Genomic DNA, 19,676 nt, shown 5'->3' with positions numbered 1-19,676 from the left:
AGGATGTTCCTTAATGACAGGGTTAAAACGGTCTGACTGAAGCAGGATTCATCACTAACGCTGACAGCCCCGTGCCGAAATGTTGTGAGCTGTGATGTCTAAATATTTTAGAAATATACACTGCCAGCAAGTGAAATATTGCACCTCAGGCAATTAAGGTACACAGAGGGATTTAGCGGTTGTTGATCTCTAATCTTCTTCCTTCAGAGCTCGATGGCAGAAAAGCTCAACTTTTCGTCTCCTTTGTTTGCAGTTTGCACTTGTGTAGTCCATAAGAGGTGCCATGAGCTTATCATAACGAAATGCGCTGGTCTAAAGAAGCAGGAGACACCCGATGAGGTAAACAATTACGTAACCAGAGTGACATCACTTGAAAAAATATTACCATTTCTGCTCAGTTAAATTGCCTTTTCTTCCGTAAGTTCAACAGAATTATTGAGGACCTTAGTATGTTGGGGGTTTTTTCGTTCTGTTCTAGCATGCACTTTCTTTAGCTTGATTTCACTCTCCTATTTAAAATGAGAAGGCATTTTAAGCATCAAAAGGACCTGCCTATGGAATTCTATGCAAGCTGGTGACCTCAGCTGAACCCATATCTTTTTGAAAATGGCCACCACATAGGAGGTGCATAAGAAGAAAAGGAGGAGGCTTTCATCTTCATCAGTCAATATGAAGGGACTTTCTGGTCCATAGCATGTATAGGAAAGTAGGTAGTTGAGTTGGTAGAGAGGTGGTTAGGCAAGTGGATGGGTAGTTAGATAAGTGGGTGAGGGAGAAGGTCTAGTGGTGGTTAAGTAAATGGGTGGATTGATGGGTAGGCAGGATGGTAAATTGATGGGTAAGGGGTACCTAGGTGAGTGGGTCAGTAGGTATATAAATAGGTGAGCAGGCAGATGGTAGATGTTTCCCCGAAAATAAGACAGGGTCTTGTATTAATTTGTGCTCCCAAAAACGCACTAAGGCTTATTTTCTGGGAAACACGGTGTCTACCCTTGACACGTGCCTTGTTTAGAAGCCAGGATACCCTGTGTACCAGAGCATGACACCAAAAAGCCTTCATCGATCCTTATAAATTTACGGCGGCAGCGTATGTGAGATGAAGCGACAAGGCAAAAACCGTCAGCTTAAATAGACATGCACATCCCCCGACCCTGAAAAAGAGATAGAAATGCGTCGGCGAGGGGTGTCGCTGCAAAAAAAGCTAAGTCAAAACATAAATATAAAGGGAAATTGAATAAAAGTGTTAAATAACCACATTTAGAATGCAAAAGAAAATTTATAAGGATCGATGAAGATTATGGCCACTATTGAGTTATATTACTCATATGGCATTCTGATGATCCTTGGGATGAATGAAATATGTATAATGTAGATCAGTGTTTTTCAACCTTTTTACACCTATGGACCGGCAGAAATAAAATAATTATTCTGTGGACCGGCATCGGTCCATGGACCGGCGGTTGAAGAATACTGGGCTAAGTTGTGGGCCCATCTCTACCCAATCGCCACCCCATACCCCGCCCCATAATAGTACTAATTGTGACACTATTTTTTTCCATTCATTTTTCACAGATACACAATATAATCTTATTAACAACACATAATGGTTAACCACAAAATTAAACTACACAAAGCACACTGACAGCAGACGTAAAGTCTCAAAATTGACATAATTCAATCACTAAATTCAAAAATAAAATCATTCCCCCCTACCTTTGTTGTCTCCCTCCCTCCATGCTATGCCTTACCCTCTGGCCTGCTCCCGCCTGACCATTTTATGCTGCCCCCGGTGTTATCTTCAGGCCGGTTCCCTCTTCCTCACTGATGCAGTACACAAAACTGCGGGCAGCGGCTCCTTGGGTGTCCCGTGCCTCATCTGGAAGCCTTCCCTCTGTCTTTGCAGCGTCAAAGAGAAGGCTTCTGGTTCAGGTGCAGGACGTGCGTAGGAGCCACTGCCCGTGGCTTTGTGCATTGAATCAGTGAGGAAGAGGGAGTTGGCTCGAAGATAATGCCGCATCGATCGCACCGTGAACACTGTTTTGGGCCTGATGCATGTAGTAGCCCTGTGGACCGGCTGGAAATTTCTGTGGACCGGCACCGGTCCACGGACCGGTGGTTGAAGAACACTGATATAGATCATGGCCGCTGTTGAGAAATTGAATACTTACAGTGTTCTTGAATGATTGATTGGACAATGCACATTTAAGTAGCCAAATTTGAGTTGTGTGTGGCACCCAAGTTAGGCCCGCTGAGGTTGTGTTCTGTAATTCTACACGCAGCTTTTTGGAATGCCTCTAACATGCCCATGATCACGCTCCTTTTTGGGTAGAGTTTGGTGCTATGCCTTATAGAATAACACACAACTAGAGGCATGCCCAGATTTTAATGAGTGCCAATTAACATTAATCATTGGTTGTTAGCACTCAATCATTAATGGAAAATGGCTCGTTACTCAATTGACTTGCATGTGTCTTGGGCACATGCACAGATTTGGGTGCACAATTCTGGGTGCCGTAAGTAGAATCCAGGGGATTAAGGGCAGATGATTAAGCAATGTAGAGAGAGGTCCAGACGTCCAATGAAATATTTATGACCTTTCTATCAAACGAAAAACCTCTGATGCCCCAATATTTCTGAATAGGGAATTTATTAACGCAAAGTTACCAAGTCGTAGTATTACATGTATTTTAGAAAGCTGTTAGTACATCCTATTTTTATTTTTTTTTAGAACATTGCTATGTGACGGGAGTCTCTTGATATTTCCCTTTTTTCTATATTAGTTGTAAATTAAAATTTCGATATTGATGTTCGTAACTCACGCTTTGCTCTCATGGCAGGTGGGCTCCCAGCGCTTCAGTGTCAACATGCCCCACAAGTTTGGAAATCACAACTACAAAGTTCCCACGTTCTGTGACCACTGTGGTTCATTGCTGTGGGGTCTCATGAGGCAAGGTTTACAATGCAAAGGTAGGAATTAATACGAGCGTGTTTGTTGTCAGTTTCTTAGCAAAAATGTTTAGGAGAAAGTTACCTTTTTTCATAAACTTTTTATAAGCTTTTCACAGGTAAACACTGTTTTATCAAGAAGAAAAGGCTCTTCTAATATTACCTCAAGAGTTATGCATGTATAAAGTACCTTACATGGCCTGAAGAGAGAGAAATATGGGCAGGGTCACAAAGAACACTTGTAGTCTGTAAAATCCAAGCATTCTTCATGCATGTGCATGGACACCATCTCGGATACATTTTACTGGACATTGTTGGATTTTTCCATGAGGCTATATAAAGACATAGGCGTCTTGATGTCTTTATAGGCACCCACATGCACTTCCTATACTAGTCTCCTATAAAGGAACGCTGGCACCTACATTCCTTAATAGACTAGACTCCTACCAGATGCCCAGTTCTAGAATTTCCCTCTGTGGCAGTGGTTCTTAAACCTGTCCTGGGGGACCCCCAGTCAGTCAGGGTTTCTAGAGATCCCTGCTGGGGGGTCCCCCAGGACAAGTTTAAGAACCTACTGTATGCCATAGACCAGGGGTAGGGAACTCCGATCCTCGAGAGCCATATTCCAGTTGGGTTTTCAGGATTTCCCCAATGAATATGCTTTGAAAGCAGTGCATGCAAATAGATCTCATGCATATTCATTGGGGAAATTCTGAAAACCCGACTGGAATACGGCTCTCAAGGACCGCAGTTCCTTACCCTTGCCATAGACCAATGTCTTCCAAGTCAGCCCCTTTGCCAGTCAGGTTTTCAGGATATCTACAATGAATATACATGAGATTTGTTTGCGTACACTGCCTCCATTGTATGCAAATCTCTTTCATGCATATTCATTGTTGATATCCTGAAAACCTGGCTGGCAAGGGGATACTCCAGGAATGACTTGGGAAAAACTGGCACCGACTCACAATAGAACACAACTCTGAAGTAGATAGTAACTTAGTAAATGATGGCAGGTAAAAACCTGAACGATCCATCCAGTCTGCCTAACAATCACATGCATTATTAATTTACTAGTCTTTAAGCCCATTACATTAACGGGTGCTAGAATATATGTCTGTCTTTCTTTCTCTCTCTCCCTCCCGCTGTCTGTCTTTCTCTCTGTCTGTCTCTCTCCCTGGCCCCCTTTGTCTTTCTGTCTCTCTCCCTGCCCCTGTGTCTTTCTTCCTTTCTTTCTGCCTCCCTCCCACTGTCTATCTTTCTTTCTTTCTCCCTCCCTCCCGCTATCTGTCTTTTTTTTATCTGTCTGTCTCCCTACCCCCTATGTAGTAGCAGCATTTCCCCCCCTCCATTTCCCTGTGCAGTAGCATGTCCCTCCCCCCACCACACTTCCCTGTGCAGCAGCCACAGCAGCATTCTCTCCCCCTCCATTTCCCTGTGCAGCAGCATTTCCCTCCCATCACCCCACTTCCCTGTGCAGTAGCAATATTTCCTTTCCCCTCCATTTCTCTGTGCAGCAGCAGCAGCAGCAGCGGTATTTCCCTCCCCCTCCATGTCCCTGTGCAGCAGCAGCAGCAGCATTCCCCCTCCCCCCTCCCTTCCCTTTCCAGCAGCTGGTTGTTTATGGCCGGCTCCCTTAGTCCCTTACCGGAGTTATTTTTAAGTTTAAAGCTGCCGCGGCGGCTCCTCTCACAATCCCCGCCTGTGTCGGAAGCCTTCTCCGATGCAGGTGCGGCTCGTGAGAGGAGCCGCCGCCGCAGCAGCTTTTAACTTAAAAATAACTTTGGCCAGGGAATGTAAGAGAGCCGGCCAGACCGCGGGCCGCAGAACATTACCTGGGGGCCGCGAGTGTGGGACCGTTGTCTAATAAACTGGAGGTCAGTTAGATCCGTGAGTAGCTGAAGCAGATAGAAAAAAATGGGTTTGGAAGGCTTTTGTTACTCAAAAATGTTTTGTTTCTATCTATTCACCCTACAGCGATAATTACCTGTATATGTTCTAAAGGAGCTGTTTGAAAGAAACAGTTAAAATCCAAAGTGCCAATGGAGAGGCCCGCAGATAGGAGCGGACCAAAGTTTCACAGGGAAGGACCAGAGTTCCACAAACAAATCAAAAATTCCAAAAACATGTAATGTGGAACAAGTTCCTGGATGGTCAGCAAGTTAATGTATAGTGATTTATTACACAAACATTGTAAAATATAAAATGTACAAGTCATGAAATAAAACAATACAGCAATCTGTGACAGATAGTGCAGTGATTACACTTTATCTTTGATGCTTGGCTGAAGGCCAGACACAACACGGGCAGTGATTCAGGAAATAATTTGCCTTCCTCAGGGGTCCTTTATGCGAACCTTCATTTAGATAAGAAGCATCAATGTCTGGGTGAACCTGTCTTCTCGGTGCTTTTCTATATGTAAAAAGGAACAACCGTCCTGCTTTTGGCAGAAAAACATAACCTTTAGAAACACATTGTCAATCATGCCGGTATGAGGGAGAGAGGAAAGCAGTTATCATTTCAGGTTTCATGCTAACATGCATTTTATTTAGAAACTAGTCTTTAAGCCCGTTACATTAACGGGTGCTAGAATATATGTCTGTCTGTCTTTCTTTCTTTCTGTCTCTCTCCTTGCCCCTATCTTTCTTTCTGTCTCTCTCCCTCCCGCTGTCTGTCTGTCTTTCTGTCTGTCTCTCTCCCTGCCCCTGTGTCTTTCTTCCTTTCTTTCTGTCTCTCTCCTACTGTCTATCCTTTTTTCTCCCTCCCTCCCGCTGTCTATCTTTCTTTCTTTCTTTCTATCTGTCTGTCTCCCTGCCCCCTATGTAGCAGCAGCAATACCCTCCCCCCCACTTCCCTGTGCAGCAGCCGCAGCAGCATTCCCTCCTCCATTTCCCTGTGCAGCAGCATTTCCCTCCCCCACCCCACTTCCCTGTGCAGCAGCAGTATTTCCCTCCCCTCCACTTCTCTGTGCAGCAGCAGCGGTATTTCCCTCCCCCTCCACGTCCCTGTGCAGCAGCAGCAGAATTCCCCCTCCTCCCTGTCCCTTCCCAGCAGCTGGTTGTTTATGGCCGGCTCCCTTAGTCCCATACTGGAGTTAATTTTAAGTTTAAAGCTGCCACGGCAGCTCCTTTCATGATCCCCACCTGAAAATGGCCATTTCCCTGCCCCTACTTTTGGACGTCTCGTGGGAAACGTTCAAAGTTGGACTTAGATGCACTTGTATGCAGGGCTGTGGAGTTGGAGTCGAGAAGTCGAAGACAATTTTGGGTACCTGGAGTCGGAGTCGGAGTCGTGGGTATCAGAAACTGAGGAGTCGGAGTCGAATGATTTATCTACCAACTCCACATCCCTGCTTGTATGTTGTCTGTTGTGTTCTGTGAAGAAGTCTACAGCAAGCAGAATAACCGAGAGAAGGCAGCCTTGCCTGACCCCCTGGCCTGATTGGAAAGCCATTTGTTTTCCAACTACCAACCACTGTAGCTCTAAAATTATCAGTCTTCATCACTCTAATGTATCTACAGAACATGCCATTCTTCCCAAATCCATGGAGCTTCTTATCCAACAGTTAATGAGATAATGAAATAACACTTATAAAACCTTTTCATCTTAATAACATTCAAATTAATTTGGTTCCCTCGGTTAAAATCCTTGTGATATTGATTGATGAGAAGCTTTCATACCATGACCATATTTCCCTCATAGTTAAAAACTGTTTTTATAAACTTCGTCAAATTAGGGCAATTTCCAAATTTCTTACTACTTCATCTTTGAAAATATTAATCCATTCGTTTATAATATCAAAAATCGATTATTGTAACGCTTTATTTTTAAATATTACTAATAAGGAAAAAAGGAGATTACAGATAATCCAGAATACAGCCGTAAAATTAATTTATAATGCAAAAAAGTTTGACCATGTTTCCCCTCTCTTGAAAGATGCGCACTGGTTACCTATCGGTCATAGGATCATGTTTAAAATAATGTTTCTTATTTTTAAGACATTAGCATCTAATGAACCACAGTTCATTTCCAAATTATTAATTCCTTATAAACCAAAACGCTCTCTGCGATCATCTGAACAAAACCTCCTTTCGGTACCGTCATTAAAGATTATTGGGACCAGAAGATTAGATATTTTTACAGTTATGGGCCCTCAATGGTGGAATACTCTACCTCAGTTTATTCGATCGGAACTAGATATTGTAAAATTTAAAACACTTTTAAAGACTTATTTATTTAAAGATGCCTATGATTTTTAAAACTAGTTTTTTTCAAATATTTTAAAATTTATTTCTTACATGGTGCTTTGGTTTTAAAATACCCTTCCTATTGTTTTTTCCTCTTTTAACTATACCCAAATATTGTAACTTTTATCCCTTTTCCTCAAACTCATGTATGTATAGTTTTAAATTTGAAATTTGTATTTATTTTGTAAGTTTCTTCTATCTAAATTGTAATATGTACATCGCCTAGAATCTGTAATAGGCGATTCATCAAAAATTGAATAAACTTGAAACTTGATATCTGTCTCCCGTTTCAGGCTCGTGTGTGCAGTCCACAGCCAGTGGTCCTTAGCACAATGGATGATAATCTTGATCAAGACCAGGCTGTGGATAAATCACTCCCCAAAATAGCACTTTTCCATCTGTTAGCCTTTGACCTGTGCAAGGATCTTGTAGCTTATCTTATTTTTTTCCTCCTATTTATACAAGAAGACATACATTTCCTCTCTCGGCACGTCGGCGTGTGGCTTGCCACCTACCGCTGCCATCTTGTCATATGGCTCCAGCAGGTCTGAGCTGACAAATTCCCACCTTACCAAAAGCATGAGAATAAATCGCACCCAAGATTAAGTTTATGTGGTTTTCACATCAAGCCAAGTGGGCTGCTAAGTGAGCTTTTCGATGTTTTTAGTAAGTTAATATTAGCAAGGTCATTAATCTTGAATTTCCTTTGCCAGTCACTTTACTGGGCCTCCTAATTTCATTCATCTAAAAACTACTAGCTGCGCTAAATAAAAACAGAAGGAGACTTAAATGGAAAGTATACATTGAAAATACTCTACGGGAGTAATTTTATAACAGGGTGACTATCTTTAAAAGTCCAGGAAGAGGCCTATTGCTTCCCTGTTTTCTTTTTTTTTTATAAATCTTTATTAATTTTCAATTTGAGAACAGTGCATTAAATATATACGGACAATTAACAGCACTTACAATCGATCAATGAATACAACAAAATATATTACCCAACCTCCCTGGATGTGCAAATCAAATAGGAAATAAAGGCATAATCCAGCTAATCAGAGTTAACAAAATTTGTCAATGGACCCCATGTTAATTTAAATAGTTTATTATGACACGATATTTCTGAATTCATTTTTTCATATTTATAACATAAACATAAAGTTTCCCCACCAAAAGGAAAAATTAAGTGTGTCCCAATTTTTCCAGTTCTTGGTAATCATTTGCATGGCTATCCCGGCCATAATAATAAGGAGTCTGCTTTTATATTTTTCAAACGGAGGTTTAGTTGACAACAATGTCCCACAGATGACCACCTCATAGGACAATGGAATCGAAGATTGCGTCCCTGTTTTCTAAAAGCAGCATAGGGATGAGCATTTTAATCAAAGGTTGAAAATGGTTTACAATAAATGGAAATCCACCTAAAAATAATTCCACAGCAAAGTTCTTCTTTACACAACGTGTAGTGGACACCTGGAATGCAATTCCAGAGGACGTTATAGGGCAGAGTACGGAACTGGGGTTTAAGAAAGGACTGGACAAATTCCTGCTGGAAAAGGGGATAGAGGGGTATAGATAGAAATTTACTGCACAGGTCCTGGACCTGTTGGGCCGCCGCGTGAGCGGACTGCTGGGCGCGATGGACCTCAGGTCTGACCCAGCGGAGGCATTTCTTATGTTCTTATGTATTGGTAACAAATTTAACTCCCGCCCCCAGCCCCAGAGCGCTAATTACTCTGATGTTGCTCCGACGCTCGTAGAATTCCTATGAGCATTGGAGAATTTAGTGCCCCAGGCCGCGATAGAAAACTCTACCGCAGCTTAATAAAAGAGGGGAGGTTAAAAAATTAATTACGCATCATAAAAGAAAACTAGCATCATTTAAATCACTGATGATATGTATTGAACCGCCAGCCAGGTTTTCAAATTTCTGGAATTTAGTTAAATTATTTTTACATCTTAACTCAGATGATAATAAATTTCATAGACGTGGGAAGAATGTACTAAAAAAAAAAGTCTCTGTGTTGGCATCGACCTAGTTGTGGATGAAAATAGCGGTTCAGATTTTTTCATGTGCACCTATAGTTGGGAACCTACGTATTTCTAAGAACATCTATATAATATGGACAGTCACTATGTAACATCTTAAAAGCTGAACCTAAACCCTTAAAATCGGTTTGAGCTTGGAAGCCAGCGCAGTGTCATGAGCAGTGAGGATGCTCAGTCAAACTTGTACAGGTACGAGATCCTTCATCCGAAATCCTTGGGACCAGGCATATTTTGCATTTTGGAACTCTTCAGATTTTGAAATGGTGATGTTAAGTCAGAAAAAGACAGACTATAAGACACGAATACAGGATGTCCGGTGCTGTACTCGGAAAGAGCCCCCAAGAAAGAGATTTGGAAGTACTTGTAGACAATGAAACCATCCACGCAATGCGCACCGGTGGTGAATAGGGCAAACAGAATGCTAGGAATGATTAAAAAGGGGATCACAAACAGATCTGAGAAGGTTATCATGCCACTGTACCAGGCCATGGTACGCCCCCACCTGGAATACTACGTCCAACAATGGTTGCCGTACACGAAAAAGGACATAATACTACTCGAAAGGATCCAAAGAACAGCGACAAAAATGGTCAAAGGACTGGAGGAGTTGCCGTACAATGAGAGGCTAAAGAAACTGGGCCTCTTCTCCCTTGAAAAGAGGAGACCGAGAGGGGACATGATCGAAACATTCAAGATATTGAAGGAAATTGATTTAGAGAAAGAGAGATTGTTCACCCTCTCCAAGGTGAAGAGAACGGGAGGGCACTCACTAAAGTTAAAAGGGAATAGATTCCGTACAAACGTAAGGAAGTTCTTCTTCACCCAGAGAGTGGTAGAAATCTGGAATGCTTTTCCAGAAGCTGTTATAGGGGGAAAACACCCTCCAGGGATTCAAGACAAGGTTGGACAAGTTCCTGCTGAACCAGAATGAACGCAGGTAAGGCTAGACTCAGTTAGGGCACTGGTCTTTGACCTAAGGGCTGCTGGGCACAATGGACCACTGGTCTGACCCAGCAGCGGCAGTTCTTATGTTCTTAAGACCGTAAAATTGCCACCTGACTTTCTTTTCATTTTGAAAATAAGGCAAACATTAAAACCTTCAAGCACTTCAAACACAAACATGTTGGACTGGACCCATACCTTCAACCTTAAATGACGTGTCAGATAAAGGATCTTGTACCTTTACCCCCCCTAAATATGTATCTACATGGAGGAATTGCCCAGGTTGAAAGTTGTCTTCCTTTCGGACGGTGCATGGGCCCAACATTCAGCTGGTGACAACGAGCATTATGCTGATCTCCACCAGCGTTAAACCTGGAAATTCAAAGCTGGGCCAGGTTGGACCATAACCCTCTTGAACTGCGACACACTCCAGAAAAGAACTGCTACTACGAAGCGACACCCGTTCCCTGATGTTTCTCCCCCTCCCCTCATACCTCCATTTACTTTTTACAATGTAATTCTAAACTTTCCTTTCCCCCCACTCCCTCAAGTCCAGGTATGTCACCGTCTTCGTCTACTTTATGTTTCACCGTTTTACCCCGTTTTTACATTTACTTTTATGCTTTTAGCTTTGTAAACTGGCCAGATACACGCTGAGGGGTCGGTATATTAAAATATAAATAACCTTGGAAACTTGGACCCCAGCATTGAATTTCTGGGTTTTTGGAGTCAGGTAACCATAGTAACATAAGAACATAAAAATTGCCACTGCTGGGTCAGACCAGTGGTCGATTGTGCCTAGCAGTTTGCTCACGCGGCGGCCCTTAGGTCAAAGGCCAGTGCTCTAAATGAGTCCAGCTTCACCTACAAATGTTCCAATTTAGCAGGAACTTGTCCAATTTTGTCTTGAATCCCTGGAGGGTGTTTTCCTCTATAACAGACTCCAGAAGAGCGTTCCAGTTTTCTACCACTCTCTGGCTGAAGAAGAACTTCCTTACGTTTGTACGGAATCTATCTCCTTTCAACTTTAGAGAGTGCCCTCACGTTCTCCCTAACTTGGAGAGGGTGAACAACCTGTCTTTATCTACTAAGTCTATTCCCTTCATTATCTTGAATGTTTCTATCATGTCCCCTTTCAGTCTCCTCTTTTCAAGGGAGAAGAGGCCCAGTTTCTCCAATCTCTCGCTGTACGGCAATTCCTCCAGCCCTTTAACCATTTTAGTCGTTCTTCTCTGGACCTTTTCGAGTTGTACCATGTCCTTCTTCATGTACAGCGACCAGTGCTGGACACAGTACTCCAGGTGAGGGCGCACCATGGCCCGGTACAGCGGCATGATAACCTTCTCCAATCTGTTTGTGATCCCCTTCTTTATCATTCCTGTATTCGTGCATGAGATTTTTGTTACCGACATGCATCATTTTACACTTATCCACGTTGAACCTCATTTGCCATGTTGATGCCCATTTCTCGAGCTTGATAATGTCACGTTGCAAATCTTCGCAATCCCCCTGTGTCTTCACTACTCTGAATAACTTCGTATAGTCTGCAAATTTAATCACCTCACTCATTGTACCAATGTCCAGATCATTTATAAAGATGTTGAAGAGCATGAGTCCAAGCACCAAGCCCTGTGGCAGCCCACTGGTGACGCTCTTCCAGTCCGATAATTTACCCCCACTCTCTGTTTCCTATGCTCCAGCCAGTTTTTAATCCATGTGAGTATTTCACCCTCGATTCAATGGCTTGCAATTTTCTGAAGTAGTCGTTCATGTGGAACTTTGTCGACCGCCTTCTGAAAATCTTTGTCTATCCGCCTCTTTACTCCCTCGAAGAAGTGCAGCAAGTTCATTAAACAAGATCTGCCTTTGCTGAAACCGTGCTGGCTGGTCCTCATCAGCCCGTGTCCGTCAAGGTGAAAATGATGCGATCCTCTATCAGCGCCTCTACCATCTTTCCTGGTACCGAGGTCAGACTCACCGGTCTGTAGTTTCCCGGATCTCCCCTCGAACCTTTTTTGAAGATCGGCGTAGCATTCGCCACCTTCCAGTCTTCCAGAATCTTTCCCGATTTGATCGACAGATTGGCTATTAATTGAAGCAGTTCAGCTATAGTCCCTTTCAGTTCCTTGATGACCCTCGGATGCATGCCATCCGGTCCCGGGGATTTATCGCTCTTAAGCCTATCAATCTGCCTGCATACCTCTTCTAGACTGACTGCCAAACCTGTCAGTTTTCTGTCTTCATTTCCAGTATATAGCCTGATGGGTTCCGGTATGCCGTGTATATCCTCTTCGGTAAATACAGACGCAAAAAATGTGTTCAGTTTGTCAGCGATTGCTTTGTCCTCCTTTAGCACTCCCTTTATTCCATGGTCATCCAACGGTCCCACCACTTCCTTCGCGGGTCATTTCCCCTTAATATATCTAAAGAGCGGCTTGAAGTTTTTCGCCTCCTTGGCTATTTTTTCCTCGTAGTCTTTTAGGCCCCTTTTACCGTCTTATGGCACCTGCATTAATGTTGTTTGTGTTTATTTCAGTTTTCATCCGTTTTTGACATTTTCCATTTCTTAAACAAAGTTTTCTTGCCTCTAATCGCTTCCTTTACCTCTACAGTGAGCCATGCTGGTTCTTTGTTCTTTTTCCTCTTGGATCTCTTGTTGATACACAGTATATATAGATTTTGCGCTTGGTGACTGTGTCCTTAAAAAGGGACCAAGCTTGCTCTAGTGATTTTACAGTGCTTATCCTCTTCTTAATCTTCTTCCCCACCGTGAGTCTCATCCCTTCGTAATTCCCTTTTCGCAAGTTCAGTGCCATGGCCGTCGTTCTGGACCGATGTTTCACCCCTGCGTCCAGGTCGAAGCGGATCACATTGTGATCGCTGTTTCCCAGCGTCCCTTCTACTTCTACACCTTGTGACGGTCCTCGCAGTCCATTTAGAATTTCCTCTTGTATTTTTCTTGACAAGTTGTTCCAGGAAGCAATTGCCTAAAGCATCCAGGAACTTGGTCTCCCTAGCGCAGCCGGAGGTGCCTAGGTTCCAGTATATCCCCAGATAGTTGAAGTCACCCATGATAACTGCGTTGCCTCCCTTGCAATTGCGTTTAATCTCATCCGTCATTTCTCCATCAATTTCTTCGTATTGCCCTGGGGGTCGGAAGTAGATGCCAATCTTCATTTCCAGTCCATTTGTTCCCTGAATTTTGACCCATAGAGACTCTAACTTATCCGTCGGTTGTGGCGTGTTCTCTCCAGTAGATTCAATTCCCTCTTTGACGTGTATGGCAATGTCCCCACCTTTTTGAGCCATTCTGTCTCTGCGGTATAGTTTGTATCCCGGTAGCACAGTGTTCCAGATGTTTTCCTCAGTCCACTATGTTTCCACGATGCTGATGATGTCAACGTTATCGTTTTGTGCCATAGCCTCTAATTCACCCATCTTATTCCTAAGGCTCCTTGTGTTCGTGTACATACATTTGAGTTTACGGCCTGTTCCTTTCTTGCATTTCCTTCCCTCTTGTGTCCCTTTCGATCTGTCTTGCCTGTGATCCGGTGAGTCTTCCCCTCTATCTTTCTGCACGGTATCCTCCAGGTATACCGGTTCCCGAACATAGCATAGTAGATGACAGCAGATAAAGACCCGAATGGTCCATTTAGTCTGCCCAACTTGATTCAATCTAAAAATTTGTTGTTTTCTTCTTCTTCTTAGCTATTTCTGGGCAAGAATCCAAAGCTCTGCCCGGTACTGTTCTTAGGTTCCAACTACTGAAATCTCCGTCAAAGCTCACTCCCCGCCATTGAAGCCCTCCCCAGCCCATCCTCCACCAAAAGACCATATACAGACACAGACCGTGCAAGTCTGCCCAGTACTGGCCTTAGTTCTTCAATATTTACTATTATTTTCTGATTCTAGATCCTCTGTGTTCATCCCACACTTTTTTGAAATCCATCACCATTTTCATCTCCACCACCTCTCTCGGGAGCGCATTCCAGGCATCCACCACCCTCTCCGTAAAGAAGAATTTCCTTACGTTGCTCTTGAGTCTACCACCCCTCAACCTCAAATGATCAAATAATCAATGCTTAGCCAGTTAATATCGACTTTTAGAAAGCCGAGGTAAAGGATTTTATCGCAGGCCGGTGAGATAAATGCTCCGAACCTCATAGTAATTATATGAGTGCCAGAGTATTTACCTCACCAGTTCGCGGAAGAAATCTCTACTGCGGCTTTGTAAAAGGAGCCCTAATTGCAATGTTCAGTACTTAACTGGCTATGGATTACCACATAAACTCTGTTTTACAAAGCCACGCTAGCAGCTGCTGTGCGGCAAAAACCCCGAAGCCCTTTAAATCCCTATGGGGTTCGGGGAAGTTACCAGAGCGGCAGCCACTAGTGCGGCTTTGTAAAAGGGAGGGAAATATAGGACTGAAGTGTGGTCATATTTATGCAGTTAACCGGCTAAGTGTCGACTCCGCTCCTGGTCACCCCCCTCCCCCTAAAAATAGCTGGCTTTCAGTTCAATGCTAATCGGTTATTTTCAGTGGCATTGACCAGTTAAATGCAGAGAATAAGTAGTGGCTAGCCCTGAACAGGTGATTTAACCAGCTAGGAGCCGTTTCTGGTCGGTTAAATCTTGTTGAATATTGGACCCCATACTTTTAGTTGAGTTAAACAGAAGTGTTCTTAAGGAGGGAGGAGAGTTGACTCGAGGAGGGAAACAGTATATGTGTGTAGGATCTTCACAATGTTCACCTCTCTTCCTTCCCCGGTCTTTCCCTTCCCTCCCCCTCAGTCCTATGTACTCCCTTTCCTTCAGCTTCTCCTTCCCCTCTCGGTACTCTCCTGTAATTGAAACTGATGACCATTATACTTGACAATTGATTCTATATCTTCGCTGTATATGTACAGTCCCTTACATTGTGACAATTGATTCTCTATATCTTCACTGTATATATACAGTCTCTTGCATTGTGAACCGCTCTGAACTGTTTTGTGGTATTTGCGGTATACAAAAATAAAGTTATTATTATTCTCATCCACTTCTTGGGCAAAATTTGCAGATGTTATACACTTGTGTATTTTACATTTGATCATTTTCAAAAAGAAACTACTTTGATATAGTAAAATATACCTGCATATTTACTCAGAAATGCCCCTAGATGCCCATCAGGATTCAAAGAGCTTTTAAGTCTTTCTGTGTAGTTCCACAAGAGGGCATTGTAAGCTAAATTTTGTTGACGGTCCCCTTACTAACATCCTTTTGCTTGCTTTGCTATTTCCAAGGGCAAGGGCATTGTGAGAACTATATAGAAATCTTAAATTGGCAGCAACAAATCACTGCCTGTCTGCTTTTGAGCCATGTTCCTTCCTCATTTAAAGGGATCTGCTGTTAGTGATCTGTAACCTGTTGCTAAAATCATCTGTGGTACCTGAAGTTTGGAGGGTGGCCGGTGTTAACACCGATCTTTAAAAAAGGTTTCGGGCGAGATCCGGGAAATTACAGAACGTTAAGCCTGACTTCAGTGCAAGGCAAAATAGTGGAAACAATTGTAAAAAATAAAATAGTGGAACGCGTAGAGTCGGTTCAGCGAACGGCTACCAAGATGGTCTTGGGGCTCAGGGATCTCACATATGAAGAAAGGCTAAAAAAACTGCGGATGTACTCGCTGGAGGAACAAAGAGAGAGGGGAGACATGATTGAAACCTTTAAGTATATTACGGGACGTATAGAGGTGAAGGATGATATCTTCTGTCTTACAGGGCCCTCGGTCACCAGAGGGCACTCGCTGAAAGTCAAGGGAGGGAAATTTCATGGTGATACCAGGAAATACTTCTTCACCGAAAGGGTGGTCGATCATTGGAACGAGCTACCTCAGCAAGTAATTGAGGCCAACAACGTGTCAGATTTTAAGAGAAAATGGGATATCCACGTGGGATCTCTAGAGGAGTAAAAGTCAGGGAGTGGGTCATTGGTATGGGCAGACTTGATGGGCCGCGGCCCTTTTCTGCCGTCAATTTCTATGTTTCTATGTTTCTATGTAGACAAATATGATTTAATGGGACAGAGTCAGCATGGGTTCAGCCAAGGGAGGTCTCACCTCACAATTTGCTTGAATGAACATGTGAATAAAGGTGAGCCAGTTGATGTATTGTATCTAGATTTTCAGAAAGCTTTTAACAAAGTTCCTCATAAGAGGCTCCTGAGAAAATTAGAGTCATGGGATAGAAGACAATGTTCACTTGTAGATTAGAAATTGGTTATCGGACAGAAAACAGAGGGCAGAGTAAATAGTGGAGTGTCCCAGGGATCTGTACTGGGACTGGTGCTATTTAACTTATTTATAAACGATCTGGAAATTGGAATGATGAATGAGGTGATTACATTTGCAGATGACACTAAACCGTCTACTTGGGAATCAACAACACCCTTGCACACAAAATGCAGCTCATTCAAAACACAGCATGAAAAAATATCTCAGCATACCTCAAGCAACTCCACTAGCTACCCATCCCAGCCTGAATAAAATTAAAAACATCCTGCATCATGCATCATATAATCTACGGAAACTCAGCTGCCCTTCTAATCAAACTCCTATCCGACGCATGGTCCGCCTCTTGCAGACTTCTTAACAGGATCCAACTGAACCTCCCCCCAACGAAAAATCTCAAGTACAGAAGAATTTTCCAATCCATGTTCACCTTCCTGGGAGTCAAAATCTGGAATAATCTCACAGAGACAATAAGAACAGAAGCCAACCACGCCCAATTCTGGAAAAAAACTGAAAACTCTTCTCTTTGACAATTAATTTTTTAAGATCACCATACGCACCTGTTCTTTTGCTTAGTTTGATTAGGTTTCCTCTTCCATTCTCCCCCTTTCCTCCTCACTTCCCCTCTTACCCAATCTTCCCTTTTCCTTTTCAGGTTGCCTAGAGCCTGTTTAGGTTTGTGTTAGATTAGATTAAACTGTTCAAAGTTGTTAAAACACATACAGACTGAAAAATTGCAGGAAGGCCTTAGGAAATTGGAAAAATGGGCTTCCAAATGGCAGATAAAATTTAATGTGGACAAATGCAAAGTGATACACATTGGGAAGAACAACCCAAATCTTAATTACCAGATACTAGGGTCCACCTTGGGGTTCCGCATCTAAGAAAAAGATCTGGGTGCCATTGTAGACAGTACGCTGAAACCTTTTGGCCAATGTGCGGCGGCAGCCAAAAAATCAAACAAGATGCTAGGAATGATTAGAAAAGGGATGGTAAACAAGGCTAAGAATGTTATAATGCCTCTGTATCGCTCAATGTTGGGACCTCACCTTGAGTATTGTGTTCAATTTTTGGTCACCTTATCTCAAAAAAGATATAGGGCTAGATGCACTAAAGTCAGTTGGTAATACCGATGGATCGCTCTTGGCCAATTCTCTGGCCAGGTACTAGTGACCTGGATTGGCCACCATGAAGACAGGATACTGGGCTAGATGGACTATTGGTCTGACCCAGTGACACTATTCTTATGTTCTTATGTGGGAGGCCTAAACGTTAGATGTGTTGATACTGGTTCTGCTAGTACACTTCTCCCTCTGTATTCGTGGTTTCAGCATTCGCGGTTTTGATTATTCACGGTTTTTAGCTTCCTGGCTCCTCCCCCCCCAAATTACATCAGCTTGCATAGAGAAATTGCTGATACCAAGTGTTTACAGAGAAAATCGCTGATTTCCAGCACTTTCTTCACCGTATTTTGCCTCTCCTTCAGGAACAGGCCAGGCCTCCCACCATGTTATTCGTGGTTTCACTATATTCACGATGGTTTTTAATTGAAAACAGCGAATAACATATGAAAAAGTTATTCGCAGTTTTTCTGTATTTGCGGTTCTGTTAATCCCCCTATAACAGCGAATACGGAGGGAGAAGTGTATTCCATAATGGAATCTAGGCACATAGGTTTCTGTATAGAATAGTATCCTGCCACATGCCCACCATAGCCATCCAAAAGGGGGTGGAATTTGGAATGTTCTGGAGTATTGCCACATTGATGTATGACTTATACTTTGAAGTGGTGATATTAAGATGTCCACAGAAATAGCAGGAGTAATTCTTCACAGGTCACTTAAAGTTAGGTGCCTAAAATATATTCGATAAGGGTAAATTCTATAATGATAATTAGGCGTGACCACTTATTCCATGCTCCCACCTATATGCTGTCGGGTACACATATAACTTGCAATATTCTAGAACTTTGGCACATAGTGCTGGGCACGCCCATGAACCCTCTCACATCCACACCCCTTAGCCCAGGGGTCTCAAAGTCCCTCCTTGAGGGCCGCAATCCAGTCAGGTTTTCAGGATTTCCCCAATGAATGTGCATGAGATCTGTGTGCATGCACTGCTTTCAGTGCATATTCATTGGAGAAATCCTGAAAACCTGACTGGATTCGGTCCTCGAGGAGGGACTTTGGAGACCCCTGCTTTAAATAAAGCAAGATACCAAAAAAAAGAGGCAGTAAAGATCAATCGGTCCTCAAAGAGACTGCTCACTGACCAGACAATTGTGAACACACAAGTGGTGGAACTCCGGAAAGTAATTAATATAATTTAGTAAAGGACTGCCCTCAGTGTGATAAAGCAGTGAAGGGAGCAATACTCCTACGCTTCACATCATGAGACAAGGACAACCAGTCCCTGCCCCCACACCATCATGGGATACTTCCAAAGTGTGTGATATAAATCAATAGAAGTGCAAAAAATAAAGCACAAAGCAGCAAACACAAGTGAGGTCAATCAAACAGTCTCTTAGAGAACCTCCCCCAGAAAACTCCCACAAGAATCAAAACGCCGACTTAGCTGAAGATAGGTGGTAAAACGGTCTCCCAAGAGCAAGAAGATCCGCAGGATACCAAGGTCAACCAAGCATGGTTTCAGGAACAAAAACTCCCTTCTTCAGGAACCGAAATAACTAGACTCTGAAGACCATCGAGCCAGCTGGGGGAGGGCGGAGATAACGAAGAGGAGCGCGACTGCGCGCTAAAAGGCCAAAGTAGAAAACGTGTCTATGTGTCATGAATCACCCAGGCTGTCAACTCAATGGTGCTATTATAGAGAAACTCACACTACCCTCCCTCATATCAGAGAACCTCAGAAAATCACATGCATGACTACAGTAAATATTTTTAGGGGTAGGCCTCTAATATGTCACCTCCAGTTAGGTGTGGTGATACTGCTTGCTGTAACGGTATTGTATAGCACCAAGGTTCTTGCCTTGGCCAAGCAACCACAGAAATCAGGGCTTCACCAGCAAAAAAATTGGCCATCTTGTTTTTGAAACAGGAAGTCTAATCCTGCACAGCCAGTGGTCCTAAGATGGGGCAGGATAGGAAGGTAACAACCCATATGCTACAGCAGTGGTTCCCAACCCTGTCCTGGAGGACCACCAGCCAGTCAGGTTTTCAGGACAGCCCTAATGAATATGCATGAAAGAGATTTGCATGTAATGAAG

At 43.1% G+C, this 19,676-nt stretch overlaps 1 protein-coding gene across 1 annotated transcript in view; it reads left to right on the top strand.

The window, feature by feature from the left end:
• Positions 1–19,676, top strand: part of PRKCE (protein kinase C epsilon) — a 736,834-nt gene that overhangs the window by 432,969 nt on the left and 284,189 nt on the right. Inside the window, exons 5-6 of the mRNA XM_033935756.1 lie at positions 254–339; positions 2,838–2,967. Coding sequence (XP_033791647.1) covers positions 254–339; positions 2,838–2,967 — 216 coding nt within the window. The remainder of the gene's footprint in view (positions 1–253; positions 340–2,837; positions 2,968–19,676) is intronic.

The sequence above is a fragment of the Geotrypetes seraphini genome, chromosome 3 (genome assembly GCF_902459505.1).
Source record: "Geotrypetes seraphini chromosome 3, aGeoSer1.1, whole genome shotgun sequence".
Classification (NCBI taxonomy): Eukaryota; Metazoa; Chordata; class Amphibia; order Gymnophiona; family Dermophiidae; genus Geotrypetes; species Geotrypetes seraphini.
Note: the sequence above shows the minus strand (reverse complement) of the source record. Positions and strands in the feature narration are given on the sequence as shown.